Source organism: Osmerus eperlanus, chromosome 16 (assembly GCF_963692335.1).
Source record: "Osmerus eperlanus chromosome 16, fOsmEpe2.1, whole genome shotgun sequence".
Classification (NCBI taxonomy): domain Eukaryota; kingdom Metazoa; phylum Chordata; class Actinopteri; order Osmeriformes; family Osmeridae; genus Osmerus; species Osmerus eperlanus.
The window spans coordinates 4,422,395-4,439,713 of NC_085033.1; the positions used below are offsets into that span (position 1 = coordinate 4,422,395).

Below are 17,319 nucleotides of genomic sequence, written 5' to 3' on the forward strand. Positions count from 1 at the left end.
GATAAAAGTTGAAGTCCAAAGAACCTTTTCTATAGGACCCACTGTATGTACTGAATGTGATTTTATGAGACAAGCATGTATAAGATAAAACAGGCAAAAATAAACACAACAGACTCTCTGCAGCTGCATGGGCAGGCTGACTGTTGGTGTACTCTTTTATTACATTGTCTCCTTAGGACACTAGGGTCAAAGTTCATATATTATCAAAATATAGAAATTCCCCTAGGCCACAGTTTTCAAGAACTTGCTCTCTCTCCAAAATATAAAGTAAAGGATTAGAAACATAACACCTTTATGAGAAAGTGTATATACATATCTTACACTCTCATTAATCTCTCTGTATATCTTTTCCAAAACATAATAAACATTTGTAGAACATCCACAAGATGAGAAATTGGACAGACCGTGCACATAATGTCCGGACTAGGCTGTTTTTATCATTATTGACATCACTTTTGAGAAGATAGTAGCCGCAGGTCGAAGGTGGATGTCCTCGGTAAAAAAGGTGGATTTTGTAGGGATGGTTGGTGCAGCGACAGTGTTTCTAGAAGGTTCTAAGCAGAATGGGAGAGGTAGCATAGAGGTCCAACACACCTCTGACCCTGTCTGCTCCAGGCACAGCACCCACCCTGACACTACCGTATCCTCGTAAAGAGGTTCAACACAGACTTGGACTCCTGAGGGCAAAAAAAATGATGATACATTCGCTTTTTTGATCATAAGATTCAAAAGCCAAGCTGGAGATCCAAATGTGAAGGTTGCTGTGGAGGACACTGTACCTTGGTGCAGCGCGTTTTACTAAAGACGTTCCAGAAGCGCAACGTCTCGTCGCCTGCGCCCGTCACGATGGCCTCGCCGTCTGGTGACACGGCCTGTGGAGGAAGGCGACGGGACGGCAGTTTACTGAGTAGGACACGAACGGAGACTTTTCTCTAATGCGTAAAGTGTTCACGACACCTTTATGAAACCTGAATTTTTTTTTTTTACCAACTCATCGTGGCATTCACAATCTACCAGTTACCTCCAGTCTTACCAGGTAGAGCACCCTATAGGAGTGTCCTGTCAGCTTGGCCACCTGGGTCAGCGAGGGGTACTTCCACACCAGGATCTGGTTCTGGGAGTAGCCGTGAGTGCTCACCTGGAAGATACACCCAAGCCAACCAATGAATCACCCGGTGTGTTCCTTCCATTGGTGTCTGTCTACCTTGAACTACTAAAGATCCATAGCATAGGATTCTACAGCCTTGAGGGTGGCGCTATGAGTTATGACCGTGTTGGTTCCTCACCAGCTCGTTGGCATGCTTGGACCAGGCCAGGTTGCAGACCTGGGAGCCCGTGTCGGTGCTTTGCAGCGACTGGCCCGTCAGAGTGTTCCAGAAGCGTAGGCAGCGGTCGGCCGTACCCCCGCCGGACGCCAGCAGGCCGTGCTGGTGGGGGGACCAGGCGATGGCCTTCACCGCCGCCAGGTGGTCGCTGTACTGCTGCACCGGGAGCAGGCTGGAGCTGTTCCACACCAACAGCTGAGCAGGGAGGACAAAGGGAAGGGTTTCACAAAGGGCTGCGTTTATCACCACAAATACTGCTGGAATCCGAAACGTCCTTTCATCGATCCTATCGGAGCCGTGGGTGAGGTCCTCCCACCAGTGTAGCTGATCCATTCTCCTCACCTTGTTGTCATTGCCCCCAGAGGCTAGATGCTGGTGGTCTGGGGACCACTTGAGGCCACACACCTCCTGCCTGTGACCCTGGAGCCTCCTCTCAGCAGAGGAAGGGGTGCGCACGTCCCTCTGGAGGATCACCCTGTCTCTGCTGCCTGACGACAGCTGGTCCCCGTTCCAGGCCAGGGCTCCTGGACACACACAAGGAGCCAAACAGGAGGGAGAACAAGGAGAGAGTTAGGGTACCTATTTTTGTCCATAACTGTACTTGGAAAAGGAAGCCTCGTCGTCCACAAGGCTGCATGAGACTTATCACGACAAACACACAAAATCCCGACGCTGCCACCCACGCCAACCAGCTTTGATCCCAGCATGCATCACTGACCCACGCGTGCCGAGTGTCCCTCTAGGCTGGTCAGTTTCCTCCCTCCTGCTGCATCCCATATCTGTACATAGCCCTTATGGGTTCCCACGGCAACAAGGCTCCCCTGAGAGGTAGAAAAGGAAGAAGAAGAAACAAAGTTGAAAAAACTGTGAAAAAGTGTGAGGGGAAAACACTGTCCGCTAAACAGACGTGTGCATATTCAGTGTGTTTGCAGTCGTGTTGACTCACCCTCTCGTTCCAACACACTGATGTCACAGAGTCCCCATCCACTGAGAGGTCACACAGTCTCGTCACCTACAAAGTGAAATACAAGGACGGAACATGAGCCATCGCTTACAAGCTCTATAAATATCCTCTTCACTCTGTTATTGCAAATCAAGGTCTTTTTTTTCTTGGGACAGGTGGTGGTTGTAAACAGAGCCCGCTACCTTTCCAGGCCTTTGCGGCCTCTCTCACCTGACTGGTGCAGGCGCTCCACAGGTACACACAGGCCCCCAGGCCCACACTCAGCAGGTTGCCAGCCGACCAGTCCACTAGATTGAGGTAGAAGTCGTCCTGTAGCTCTGGTGCGTCCAGCACTTTGAAGGGAATCTTGGAGATTTTGCGGGCTGGCTTTCGAGGAGAGCGGAGCAGCTTGTGACTGCAGAGACAAGAACAATAAAGGGATAACATTGACCACAAAGTCAAACGACTCAAATTACGGAATTTGTGTGTCGTGAGACTGCCATACACATTTAGTAAACCGAGGCAGGACATTTAAAGCATGCGTAAGGGTATTCTGTCATTTAAAACAGCACAGATCACTCAGTACTACACCTCTTGTTGCTGAGTGGAGAGAGGGAGTACGGTGAGACATCATTAGCACCGTCGAAAGGCACTCTCTTAGTGTGGACAGTGTACTGAGGACAACAGACCCACAGTGTCAGTCAGACACATGGTACAAAACCTTCACTTAAAATACAGGGCAGATGACGACAGCAAGCGTCACCTTATTGTATTTGGGTGAGAAACACGGAGGGCAGTGTTAAGGAGCACTGGGTCTGGAGCCCGTCAGAGTTCTCACCCTAAAGAGGCTGCGACTGTGTGGGGACAGGACCGTGTGTCTGCGGTCATCTGAGTGGGGGTCAGGGACCACCTCTATGCCCGCGCCCAGCAACTCGTTCCTCAGCAAGGCTGCATAGGCCACAGCATCTACAAGTGAGGCGGAAAAAGAGGGGGCAGAGATGGAAAGAGAAGTGAGTCCTTTATCTGCACTGAGGGTGCCATACCACATGGCTATGTGGAACATTCTAGAGCTTGTGCTGATGTTGATGTGATGAATTTCTACCTTTTCCCGTGTCTGAACCTGTGTCTTTCCCTCTCTGGTTTTGATTGGGAGATCGACAGTTTTCCTGTGTGGGAAGATGGAAAAGTAGTATGGGTGAATGTGACCGTGACAGGACAGCAAAAAGTATCAGAACAGAGGTGTAGCTTACGTTGGCATAGTGGAAGTTGATACTCCAGTTGCTTCCGGCGCGGGTGGGAATGAAGCGATCTCCTGACTTGACACTTACTGGACTGCATGTGGCACCTTCCAACTATAATGGGCAGAGAGGCACAAATGGTTAACAATAACTGCTCCTCTTTTTAAGGTTACATAGGCTTTTTTCTTTCTTTTTTTGGAATTCTAGTCTAGTCCTTAGATACAGAGTTATTGCTTCCAGTACCTTCACGCGTTTTGTAATCACTTACTTTAGCAAGCTGACTCTCTGGCAGATTTTGATGGTTGATTTGCCTGAGCAGCCGTCTCTCGTATTCCTGGTCCATCGCTACCTTACCACTGCCAAGTGTCTCTGGTCTCCCCCCCACCCCCGGTCCCCCCTTGAACCGTCACTCCCTTTTCCTCAGTCTGCACACGGAGACCCCCTTTGGCCTCCCATCCCTGAGGAAAGGAATTGAATTATGTTTCCAAAGTGGGGCAAAGATAGAAAGACAACGTTTTGTCAGCCAGCTCAGCACATTATGCACCAGCTTAGGTGCTGGACCTCCTGCAAGTCAGTGATGACAATAAATATACTTATTTTAAGCCGGACAGTGTGTGTGTGTGTGTGTTGCGGTTTGAAAGACAGTCACACTGTTGTCATGGTTGCTATCATTCCCCAGTAAACAATAAAACCATACACCGTAGCTGTCTAGCTAAATGCAGTAAGCTGACTCATATAAGAAGATCATTCTTACCCTCTCTGCTCAAGTAAAAAACAAACGTATTGACATTCTTGGGGCTGTAGTAGTGTAGACAACAATGCAACGTCACTTTAGTTTTCCTCTCAATGAACGTTATTGGTTAACTTCAAATATTTTACTCAAGATATCAGCACTCAGTAGCTATCAAATCGCCATCGACTACTAGTGTTGTTTACGTCTGGACCAAGATGGCGACGAATCAGCTGTACACCAGATAGTCTTGTGGCATTTACAAGACAGCTCAACAGCGCCACCTTGGGTTTATTTTTCTTTCTTTATTCCCGAAAAGAAGACAAAATCAAAGCTGCTGCCGTTTTTTTATTAAAGAGTAGCATTAAATTACTGTAGTACAGAAACCTCAAACTGTGTGTCCTTTATGGGGTAATGCGTGTTGCATATTCAGTTACTGTAATGATAAATAGCAAGTACCTTTATGGTAGACAACCTTTATGCTGTATGCTGCCAATTAGTAGCTATTGGGAAATACATTTGCATGATATAAACTCAATATCTAAACCATGTTGTAAGTTTTTCTGTCACAATTATGTTATGAATGTCCAGTTTAAAGTCAAACTAGATACACAGTACACAAAGTATTAGACAGTATACAGTTGACAATAAGTAATGGTGCTGTTTAGCCTGATAAACTATCCTAAACTCAAAGTGAAGGATCCCAATCGATTTGCGAAACAAAAAAAACAACATATTTGGTTGAAACCAAACATATACATCCCATCACTGACAGTAAACTGAAAAACTACAACATTCCATTGTTGGCAGTCACCTTGAGGTAACACAAATTTTGAATGGTTTTGGGGACAAGATGGCAGATCCCTGTGGCTCCAAGATGGGCTGTTCTCCAGGAGCTGGAGAGATAGTAAACCTCTGGAGAAGGGAGGTGAAAAAGAGGAAGAGTTCCATATGAGCAAGTTGCTCTCCTAGACACATCCTCTTTCCTGTGATTGAAGGGGGGGGGAGGTTGTCAGGTGAAATGATTTCTTATTTCTAATGTAATTTTACAAGGAGGGTCAGAAATTAGGCAATGTCTATGACTATTAGAGTATTAGGCTATCACCAACCTGCAGAGAAAGGGAAAAAGGCCTGCCTTTTAAAGAAATGCCCATGCTCATTCAGAAAGTGCTGGGGGTAAAACATGTCTGGTTTCTCCCATTCTGTCTTATCATTGAGCACTGATGAAAGGTTGGTGTTCAGCACAGTTCCCTATGAGGCAGGAACACCCATTTATGTTGACACTTCATGGCATATCATAGCAACCATGGCATAAAAGTCCTAAATGACAGAAAAAAAGATTTATCTTACCTGCGGAATAAAATATCCTCCCACAGTAGTGTCTTTGCTAGCCATCCTGCTTATATTGAGCGGGATTAAGTTAGCCACTCTTAGCGTCTCATGAATGACAGCCTCAGTGTATGGCATGTTGATTTTGTCAGTCATGCAAGGCGGGCGAGACAGTCCAATCACACGCTCTATCTCGTCCTGGACCTTCTCTGTTGAAATGAAAGAGCAGGGGATAAGGTCTAGCGGACGGATGGATGGAAATTTGTCAGCCAAATGGTGAGTACCTACCCTGCACTTCTGAGTATTTCATCATGTAAAGTAGAGCAAAGCGCAAGGTGTTGGTGACAGTCTCCGTTCCAGCCTCAAACAAGTCCAGAGTACAGAATGCCAAGTTTTCTGAGTTAAACCCAGCCTCAATGTCATTCTTTCTCTGTAAATTGCATAATCCAAGGGATTATAAGATATTAGGTATTTAAAGAACAATGCATAAAAAAATTGACATGGTTATTCAGTAACCTTGTCTATTTCTGCAATGTAAGTGTCAATAAAGTCCCTGTGGTTAAAAGGGTCCCAGTCCCTCTTGTGTTTCTCTATTTCCTTTCTCAGGAAGAATATGAGCCTGGCATAGTTGGAGAAGATGATGTTGTGGGGGCCAGGTAAACATTTGAAGAGCCATGGGAATATGTCATACATCTGAGGAGAGAACAGAGAGGATCCTGGTAGATAAACACAGTCATACCTGATAGAGATTTCAACAGACAGTGACCATGTTACATGGTACATATCCCCCACCAGCTACTATGGTGGGGGATATGTAGGTATAGAGTAATTGTTATCATGTTATAGCACAGATTTTTTTTCTCCATATAATTATGGTAATTTTTGGAACTCAACAACTTGACAAACTGTATGTCACACCTGAGCAAGCGGTGTGCCTGCCAGTAGAATAGATTCTTGGCTAAGTTGCAGAAGGTTCTGGAAATCAATGTCATCGTAGTCGAATCGCTTCCCAAACACCAAGGATCCAATGACATTGGCAGCAGCATTGTTTATTATAACATGGGGGTTGAAGGGACCTCCTGTTAAGGAAAACTCAGCAATTTTACAAAAATCAGCCATTATTTAATTAAGCTATCCAATAATTGTGAAAGTGTAGATTCACATAAACATGTCACTGTTACACCAAACATACATAGACCTATAGTTACTGTTGGTCCTATCATAAAAGTTACAATGCTGAGCATCAAGTCTGCTCAGATATTAAAACAAAGAAATGATGTGACAGGCACCTCACAACTGAGGTGCCTGTTTTCATGTTGAAGAAGGCTTCTTCAACATGAAAACAGTTGTGAGGTGCCTGTCTCAATGCACTCTGTGAATATAGGACTGTACTAAAGTCTAATCATTCAGTCATGAACTGATACTGTCATTGCTTTATTGCACCTGTTGATTATTGACCTAATCATAGAACTTGGGAGTCTAAAACCACAAAGTCCTCTTGTTTTTTTTTCTCATGATTACTATGTAACAACAGTCTCATCGGTCAGACAGGAATGTTCAGGTGGAAAATTCGGAGTGTTTCTATTCTTGATTAGTAAATCAGCCAGAAGAAGAAAAACAAAGAAAAGAAAAAGTCCACTCTTTAGATCCAGCCAATCCAGAACTGAATACACCAACATGCTGCAAGTTCCATGTCACAGGGGAAAACCTGGGAAGCTGAGATTTGAGAAGAGCATAGTTCTTCAAAAGTTCCCCTGAAATCTGAATACTCGGTAAATGGTTTGTTTACGTAATCTATGGCTGAATACAATGATACAATGGATATCTAAATTGGATTCCATTACAAGGTGTTGGTGACAGTCTCTGTTCAATCACCCCTCAAACAAGTCCAGAATACAGAATGCAAGGTCATCTGAATTAAACCCAGGTTTTATTTATTTATTTTTATCTCTGTAGGTTACACAATCCAAGGTATTTTTTTCGTATGAATCCTCGTCTACCACAAGAAAAAAGTTAGCATTTTCAGACACAGGACATGAAGCCTTTCTGACTTCCAAAGTTCATATACCACATTCAGAATTTAAAATGGTCAAAGATATATGCTAAACTTGAGAGATGTTATTTCCTCTGTCTCTCTGTCTCTCTCTTTCTCTCTTTCACTCTTTCTCTCTTTCTCTCTTTCTCTCTGTCTCTCTATCTCGGTGTCTCTATCTCGGTGTCTCTATCTCGGTGTCTTTCTCAATCTCTCTCTTACAGTTTTTCTCAATTGCTAAAACACTAAAACCCATTGGCTGAACAAAGTTCTCAGTTGCTTGAACTCATGTAGCTAATTGTGCAGTCTGTTGTCAATACCTTAAACCATTTCACATGGTAAAACACAATTTGCAGATCTCACATAGACGTTTCAGCAAAACTCTAAACACATTCTCATTCTCAAAACACATTCTGCACCCTAATGCACATGTCCTCCATACTGGTAAACACAAATGGCAACAATCAAATACAAATAGAGAAAACATGTCATTGACAAAACACAACCACTCAAAATTGATTTAACTTTTTTCAAATGATGTGACACAACCAATATAAGCCAGTTCAGAGAGCAAACAGGTTGTTGAAGGTGGGAAAATATTGCTTGTGATGTCGACGAAGTGCTCTGGCCTGACCCAGCCCAAAGACAAGAAGAAGCACATTGATCACATGTTTACTCCTTAGATTTTTGTCCCTTTTACTGTAGTATTGTATACTGTAGTACAGTGCATTGTAGGCTGTATACTGTACAATGAACAAATTGTATGGCCCTGAACATTGTGCTTTCCATTTGTTACAGTAACAGTACTGACTGCTCAATAGATTTTGACTGGTTGCAGGTTCATATCAACAAAGAACAAGAGTGAGTTGTGAGTAGTGAGATGCAGGGTACAGTACTGTATAGGGGTACAAGGAGGAGAAAGAACAAAAAAAAATTGCAAAGAGCAAAGCAGAGTAGTAATTTCTGATACATTTTGAGCTACTATGATAGAACATGTTGTCGTTCATCAAAAGACAATGACGGATAAATATGACATTTGTTTTGAGATTACGTAAAAATGTACTTCTTCCTTGAGAACTATATGTTTTGAACAATGTGTTTTTTTGTGTATTGTTTACTGACTGCTTGATAGTGTATATCATCTGGATCACTTTGTTTATGATTTGAGAGCAGTGTTTGATTTTGAGCACAGGTAAATCTGTTTTGAGGCGAAAGTTTAATTTTGAGCACAGGTAAAACTGTTTTGAGGCGAAAGTTTCATTTTGCAAGAGAATTCAGAGGTTTTGTAAATAGTGCTTGAAGATGAGGTTTTGTGTTTACAGTTTTGAGAAAATGGGTGACTGTTTCAGCAATTGTGAAAAACTGTAATGTCTCTCACTCACTCTCTCTCTCTCTCTCTCTCTCTCTCTCTCTCTCTCTCTCTCTCTCTCTCTCTCTCTCTCTCTCTCTCTCTCTCTCTCTCTCTCTCTCTCTCTCTCTCTCTCTCTCTCTCTGTCTCTCTCTGTAAACAAGACTGTTAGGTTCTCCCCTAATTGCCTCTTTTTCTTATTCACCCTTTTCCCTTCATTACCAACAATACCAAAACCTGAACTCTAATGTGGTTGCCAGCCACTCTGGAATCACCTATTACATAACGTCTTTGTTTATAGTAGTATTCCTCTGCCATAATAGTTCATGGCAAAAGAGCATCAAGACAACATATCCCAGAGGCACCTAGAGGACTTGCTTGAAACTCAATCTTCCACCAGGGGGCAGATTGGTGCTGGTTTCTCCACTTCTGTTCCAAATCTGCCTTGACAACTAAGCAGGTGCATCTGGGTCAGCTGATGACATCAGCTGACAAATGCATGTTGGGAATGAATGCCTATTCCAGCCTGTAATACTGTTTGGAAAATATTTAAATATTTAAGTTATTTATAATTATACAGAGAATCAATGTGTTGCCATTATGTGGATTCCAGCAGGAGGTTATATGTTATACCAGCAAGTGGCAGTGTTGCAATCCCTGTTGAATTATCCAATTGTCTCTGGGCAGAAAATGCTTTACAGCAAGAAAGGCTGAGAAAAAAAGAATCAGGAGAAAATGAGGTCATCCTTTAAAGCGATAGTGACACTCACTAGTTTTCTACTCAGACTACAGTGTAAAGGACAAGTGTGCTGTGCTAGCTTGATTCTTTCCGGAGCCTCAACCACATGTTTGAAATGAGTGAAAGTGTATGTGCAATACTGCATGTGTGCGTTAAAAGAGATAATTAAACAATGAGAATTAAACAATGTTCCAGCATTTTCCATTGTACAATGGATTGAGGCCTAGGCTCTGCCTTGTTAGCATACAACCTTAGTTCCAATGCCTTAGGCTAAAGAGAAACATACATTATGAAAATTGGTTAACCAACACTCTCTCCAAATTGCTCTTACTCTTTGGGTTCCCTTTTTACTGGTTGTGTCATTGTGTTTTTCCCCTGTTACAGTAATGTGACACACTAGTCAGATATGAGTCATGCAGCTTTCCAAATGATCCATCAGAATCAAATGCTGATTCAAAAGAAAATATTAATAGTGGATTTTCCAGCAACCATATTTTCAGAGGTGGCATCAACGAGTTTCTCAGTGAACTTTCCCCCTGAAAGCATAGCGTCTTCACATGACAATGAAAAACTACTGTTTCTCTAATCAAAAACATTGTGTTAGGGAGTTGGGGGAGTAAATCTCTCATACTTTCCCCTCTGAACCTCTCTGTAGCTCTGCATATAGAGCCGTGTCCAGGTCTGGACTGGGACTGAAAAACGGCTCGGGACTTATTATGCCGCGTCCGTTTGCCGTTCGGGAAATCTCCGACTCTCCCGACGGCCAGTCCGACCCTGGCCGTGTCAAAGACCCAGTCATGGTGCCATCTTACGTAAGTCCCGGCTGTGTTGAGCTGGCCAGATAACACCCTGTTTATAGAGCTGACCCCAGTTTTAACCTGGTAGCACATCTCCTGTCTCCACCCAACCGTCAGTCAAACCAAATAGGCGACCCAAAAACATTTACTCAGCACCTTGTGCTTCACAATCTCTTTTTTGGCCTCCTTGTGGCATCAACCCTTGACACCACAGAGTCATGTCAGCACACTAGTGAAACCCCCACACTTGCTCCTTATGTTAAGGTTTTTATGTTGTAAAGGGAATTTACAACATATGCAACAGCTAGTCAGTTACAATAGGGTTAAAATATGACTAGAAGGTAGTGTGGATAGATGGCTGCATTACTGTAATCATCATCTTATTTCTTCATTCTTATTTTAAGGTACAAATGTATTTGTAATCACAACTTTTTGTTACAACCTGCTTTTTGTTATAGATGCTGTGTGTGTTCATTGTTATTCCTGATCAATACTGCGGCAACAGTGCTGTTTGTCTTTCTGTCCGTCAGTCAGTCGTCAGTCAATCAGTCTGTCTGTCTGTCTGTCTATGGTTTGTATATGTCTGACACATAAAAACCGTGACACCCTCTCCAACCCTCTTGTGAGCAGTAAGAGAGGGATTTTCCTTCCCACTGTCTCCCCCCTGGAATCCTATTTCCGGAATAATGTTGTTCATTTGCTTGGTTTCCCAAAGAGACCGGGAATGACAGACCATGGAAAGGCAAGTGTGGCGCTGTGGCTGCAGAGAGAAAGGCAAGGCCAGGAATGAGAGCGAGAAGTAGAGAGAGACAGAGAGAGACAGAGAGACAGAGACAGAGACAGAGAGAGAGAGAGAGAGAGAGAGAGAGAGAGAGAGAGAGAGAGAGAGAGAGAGAGAGAGAGAGAGAGAGAGAGAGAGAGAGAGAGAGAAAGTGGGAGAGAGCTGGATCGAGTCCCTAACCAGTAAAGACAAGCCCAAGCAACAGACTTGACTGAAATAGCACAAGCGAGCATCCTTGTGGGGGCCATGAATTTCAACATGATGGGTGTAATGACACTGACGGGATTAGACATGCAACATTAACCATCTCAGAGTAGATGGGATGGGAGGAGGCCCGCGGCTTTCAGAGTCACCGACACCTTCTGTCTATCTCTCTCTCTCTCTCTCTCTCTCTCTCTCTCTCTCTCTCTCTCTCTCTCTCTCTCTCTCTCTCTCTCTCTCTCTCTCTCTCTCTCTCTCTCTCTCTCTCTCTCTGTCTGTCTGTCTGTCTGTCTGACAAATTACTTTTTTTGAACACTTGGCGAATAAACATGATTCTGATACTGGTCTGTTTATCTGTCCGTCTGTCTACATCTGTCTCTATCTGCATCCACACAATCCGCTTTCTTTCTCTCTTACTCTCTCAAAGAGCACCTCATGCTTGTTCTCCACCTGAAAACAGGGAACACTGTTTGACATCCTTGGCAAAGACTACAACAGTAAGAGGAGTAATTGCAAAGGACGGATTGTGACAGGTTTACCAAGGATCTTAACAGACTTCCCTGTCTTTGGAAGACTAAAAAGGATTAATTAGTTCACTTACTGTAAATAAACCCTATTATGACAGTATGGCGTTCAAGTTGTCTGGACTTTGGAAAGAGGGCAAAAACTGGATAGAGGATACAGGTCAAAGAAGGAGAGATCTTGTGAATGACGGACAGCATTAAACAATAATGCTACCCCTTGTCTTTTCTATGTATTTGTTTTGTTGAAAGACCGGGCCTGTCTCGGAAAAGGTAGAGAAAATATCACAAGTTATGAGTATTTGACTTACTATATTGCAACAGATGGGCTCAGCCATACACTGAGATGAGCTTCCCAGAGCCATTCTGAGGTTCCTGTCTGGTGAAGAAGCAAATCAACACAGGTGTAAAACATGAAGACTGAGGGTTAGGGTTAGGGTTTCCTCTAGGTGTTAAAACTAGTCTAATCACTATTTTGGAACATGTTGTGTTAGTACAAGCTGTGTCCTCAGTGTCATTAAGCCCTCTCTCAGTAGCTAATGTTCCAGAAATCTCCCACATCCCTGTAGGTTGAGCAGAGTGGGCCTGGGTTATTTGAACTGACATTATTCTGAGGTGTTAACAGGATGTCCAGGAATGTTTTGTTCTAGTGAAATCTTTTGGATGGTTACTGTTTAGACACAAAAATCTGATTGCATTTCCTTCCTTTGTAATATCACAAGGTCTAATCCATTGAAACATTTATGGTAAATGTCCCTCCACTTTAATCATTGTAATAGCATGCATTGGACCATGGTCCAAAAATTACATTCACTGACGTTTGCAAGTAGATAATGACATTATTGATCTTCCACACTGCTCAAGGCCAATTGCCTTGTCTAAAGTAAATCTTAAATACATGACGCAGAATAACAATTCACTCATTACCTTATTCACTCATTACCAAGGAAGCCATATTTAGACACACTTGAAGCATGCAACCATTGTTTTAGTTGGAGAGCTTTATAATCCCTAATCCTGGTGTACTATTATCTCATTGTGTGTAGACTATCCAGTGACTGCCTAACATGTTTTTAGATAACTTAATACATTTGGTTGTACGTGTTGTAATGCTTGTATGCATGTCTGAGTATGTTTGTGACATGTGGGTGGGTATGTATATACTGTACACACTGTATACTGTGAATACATACAGTATGTGTGTCTTCTTATGTCATCAAAATGTCAATCGCTTTGCGGGGTCATGCCCTCCCTAAATGCATAGAGGCAGGAAGTCCATCTGTTTCACTGTGAACGAACAGCTATTACTCACCATCCCCCACATCTGAGGGTCTAATACTAGATGTACTGTACCCTTCATATCTCAAACTAACTGTGTCTCTGCGATACTTGTCCTCTGAACAATGCAACTGTTTTCCTCAAAAGATAGATCTTTAGAACTTGGTAAGTTAGGAATAAGTCTCTGGCACATGCATACAAACACATACACAAACTTGCCCAAATCCCCTCAATAGCTCCAAACTGCTTTGGCTTGCCTAAGGCTATTCAGCCGGGTTAAAGATGGATAAGAGAATGTGAGATGGATGCCCCTTGGAACTATGGGAGCTTGAAGGAGAGCTAGCACACACAGCAATCCTCTGGACAAGTTTGGCACCCGTGCCCGTAACTGTGGGCCAAAGCTCATGTTGCGTGCTAACTCTCTCCCTCCCCCATCCTCTCGTGCTCTCCCGCTCTGCAATTATATGCTGCGCTCCCACCCAAACATGCAAGAATAGGCCTCCTCAGTCAACAGACAAACCAACTCATTTTGTCCTTAAACCATGACATCATGACCGTTTGGCTGAACGCAAGATGCAGGCTTGATTTAACTTTGTCAGGGAAGTTGGTGTGTCACACAGAAATGTGATGGGCTAAACCATAACTTGTGTTACACAGTTCTGAGTTTTCGAAACTACACCCTAAAATGTATTACATAGCACCTCATGGTTCAACATGGAATGTCCTTCCACACTGTCTGCCCACACAACTGACATGAGTGCATTAAAAAATTATACCATGTTGGAAATGTTGCTGAAGTGTTACCTGCGGTATGTGTTTGTGTGCAAGTGCTGCTGGGTTAAGGGGCACAGCTCCATCTATCAAGCAATGGGCAGCTATTGTGCCTTGCACACCTCATTTTCCAAATCTGCCTCGCAACAGAGTCCTCTCCCCTCTCCCTTCTGAGCGTTTGTGTGTGTGTGTTTGTGTGCGTGTGTGTGTGTGTGTGTGTGTGTGTGTGTGTGTGTGTGTGTGTGTGTAAGAGAGACAGCACCCATGGCAGGCACCTCCGCCTGGCCTTTCTAACAAAGACCTGTGGGTTTCAGCACAGCCCCTCTTCTCTTGCTCCCACACGCTCATAAATAACAGCACAGAGTCGTGAGCCAGGCCGGAGAAAAAAATGGATAGAAGAGAACCATTTAGGCCGTCCTCCTTTGCCTTACAACTGGCTTTTCAATGACCCCCCCCCCCCTCCCATTCTGACACCAACCTGAATCATCTCCACTGCTATGTCAGTGAGGGAGAAGCCATTTAACGGGCCCCGGGGTCATTGTTAAGGAGGGGGGTTAGGTCCTCAGTGCCAGGGTGTGTGAGATGGCAAGGAGGGTCAGAGGTGAAGGTCACAACATAGGAGGGAGGGCAGGGAATAAATCCTGTATCCCTGACGACAATGGCCGCTGTCCCCCACACCACACACCCCCGACAAAGGTCCCATTGTAAGCAGCGATGGGTTGTTGTGTGCTGAAGCTGTGCCTAATAGAGTTATAGTGCTGATTTGATGGCTAGTGTGCAGAGAATCATCCTGTCTCCAAGGGTCTTTGCTAATCCTCCCCCCCTCCTCTAAAATCACCCCACTCAACCTCCAAGATATTTTTCACCCTGCTCCTACATGTACCTGTGTGTGTGTGTGATTTGTGCAAAGGTGAACCAGGCATACTGTGTGTATCGGACAACATTAAGTTGTGACTTAATGGATTCAAGGGTCTTTTGACTGGAAAAGATAAGATGCTTGTGGCGGGTGGGGTGGGGGTATGGAAAGAAGAGCAGAGGGCAAATGACAACACCCAACTTTTATCCCTGTCACCAAAGCTAAGACCTTCAGGCAGTCACAAAGTGGAGTGCCTCTCTGTCACCTCTGTTAGTTAGATTAGGGGCCAACACAGAAGAGTGAAAGGGGGGGGGGGGGGGGGGGGCATTTTGGCAGGCAGGCAGATAGACAGACAATACTTGCAGGAAGAGTCAGCCTCCAGAAGATTATGGAACAGTGAGGATGTCGAGCATAAACTGTGTGCCACTTTTGCTGATGTAGTTAGTTCCTACAGAATTGTTCCCCATATGGTTTGACAGTCTCCTCTCAACATTGGTTTCAGTTTTTTTGTGGCTTCTTTTGGCTTTTTCCTGACCTCCTTAAAGAACATGCTATGTTTCCCAGGGCCCAGCTATTTGAAGCTCATACTTTTGGTCATCATATTGCTGTTCCAGCTCAAGCTGCTCAGACACTGTACCCACTAACATTTCCACAATGGCAGGGTCCTAGGGGCCAGACCATAGACGTCCTACACTCTGCCCGCACTCCAGTTGCCTCTGGCACCGTCCCCTGCATGCTTTGTGTTATGGTTCTGGCAGTTGCTCAGGGAAACCCCACAGTCTCTCCATAGAGAATTCAGAGCACCCTCTCAGGAAGGTTACCGTTATGCATCGCTTCAATGGTGGTGAATCCAGACAACAACTCTTGGAATACATGCATTTCCCCAGCTTCACAGTGAAACAGCATGATTGAACCCAGGACACAAGTCTGAATAAACTCAGACATAAATAGTTTTGGCTTTATGATCAGTGCCAAGATAGTATGTGAAGTATAGACATCTACTGTAAACACAATTGAAATGTATGACTTTCCATTCATCTGAATACGTCAAAGCACATCTTGGTTTGTGTCACGATTCAGGCAGAATACAGATGAGTCATGTTAGCCAGCAGGCAGCTGGTGAAGCTTGTAGTATCAGCCTATTCTGTTAACCCCACGATTAGCTCCCACTGATCCTATCAGGGCTGTCTAAATCTGGGTAACAGAGCCTGAAGGTTTATCCTGCATGCCGCCCCTCTGAAACCCACCGAGTTCACATACTAAAACACTCTTATAACATATCCACACAGAACACACACACAAGCCTATCACTCTTGGAGATACCCACTAACTCACAACCCCAGGCTCACCAGGGGAATAGCTGTACACCAACACAGATTCAGTACTGGTACTAGTATTAAAAGTGTTTGCACAGAAGAATCTTGGGAGTGAAAAATGTCATGGAGGTCAGACCCTGGGATCAAGAGGGCACATTCTATGTCCAGACTGACACAAGGGGGATGGGCAGCCACTGACATGCCCTGACACGCCATTCACAGGGCAATATGAACTTCCAAAAAGCATGCATCCCCCCCACATAAAAAACACACCTGTTAACTGGTGGTTGTATTACCTAAAATCCCCCTCTGATTGCAAACTTCCTCAAGCCCGCGTCTGACTCTCATGAGCAATTTGGGAGTGATACATTAAAGGGTTGAAATGATAAATAAACAAATTACTGAGCAGTATTTGTGTGTATACAGGGGCTCTCTGGCATAGTTTGAGAAGATAATGAGACAGACTGAGTGGCCTTAGAAACAAGCGAATCCTCTCACCAACTCTGATAGGGGTCAAAGGGGAGGCTACCATAAATGACTGGACATCAACAGAGAAAGACCTCTGACCAATACAGGCCTTGTTCACTGACCAACGTAACCACACAGTTTTCTCTAGGACAACCCCTTTGGACTGGGTTTGCATCACAATGATGTTTTATGTTTGGCTGGAAACAAAGATTCTATTATGTATGTATTTAGATACAATTCATAAGTATTGATACTAACATAATGATAAAAAGATATGGCATATCATCATCAAGAAACGCTATAAGAGCTAAGATGTTTCATTTTAAGTATAGTGCTTGATTGCTGAGATGAAATACATTTTCTTCATAGGTTTGCTATGCTGATAAAACTACAAGGCCATGGAAGCATGGTTTAAAATCTGTTTATTAATCACGGTGATAGACATTCACTCACAGGACAGAATTTTATCAAATACAACAAATCAACAAAGCAGAAATAAGTTTGAGAAGTTCTGAATTTGTTTTTTAACAAAAACGATGAATTTTTAATATATACCATTACAAATTTTACATACATATTTGAGTCTATTCGGGCCACATTACTTAGACAATAAATACTAATACAGATACACAAACATGTGTATATC

The 17,319-nt window shown here is 43.7% G+C and overlaps 2 protein-coding genes across 2 annotated transcripts; both read right to left on the minus strand.

Annotated features, from left to right (window-relative positions):
- Positions 1–141: 141 nt before the first annotated feature.
- fzr1b (fizzy/cell division cycle 20 related 1b) lies at positions 142–4,432 on the minus strand. Its single transcript, XM_062482365.1, has 14 exons — positions 4,261–4,432; positions 3,775–3,964; positions 3,519–3,620; positions 3,371–3,434; positions 3,107–3,234; positions 2,860–2,942; positions 2,500–2,683; positions 2,272–2,337; positions 2,044–2,146; positions 1,668–1,849; positions 1,287–1,520; positions 1,034–1,138; positions 780–872; positions 142–677 (listed from the first exon to the last, which is right to left on the minus strand). Exons 2-14 carry the CDS (start codon positions 3,847–3,849, stop codon positions 636–638), a joined length of 1,461 nt encoding a protein of 486 aa, XP_062338349.1. The 5' UTR covers positions 3,850–3,964; positions 4,261–4,432; the 3' UTR covers positions 142–635.
- A 159-nt stretch (positions 4,433–4,591) lies between these two features.
- Positions 4,592–6,790, minus strand: LOC134037069 (cytochrome P450 2J2-like). The gene is made up of 6 exons (XM_062482366.1): positions 6,484–6,790; positions 6,082–6,258; positions 5,854–5,995; positions 5,587–5,774; positions 5,346–5,487; positions 4,592–5,222 (listed from the first exon to the last, which is right to left on the minus strand). The coding sequence occupies exons 1-6, from the start codon at positions 6,682–6,684 to the stop codon at positions 5,047–5,049; spliced, it is 1,026 nt and encodes a 341-aa protein (XP_062338350.1). The 5' UTR covers positions 6,685–6,790; the 3' UTR covers positions 4,592–5,046.
- Between the last annotated feature and the right edge of the window lie 10,529 nt (positions 6,791–17,319).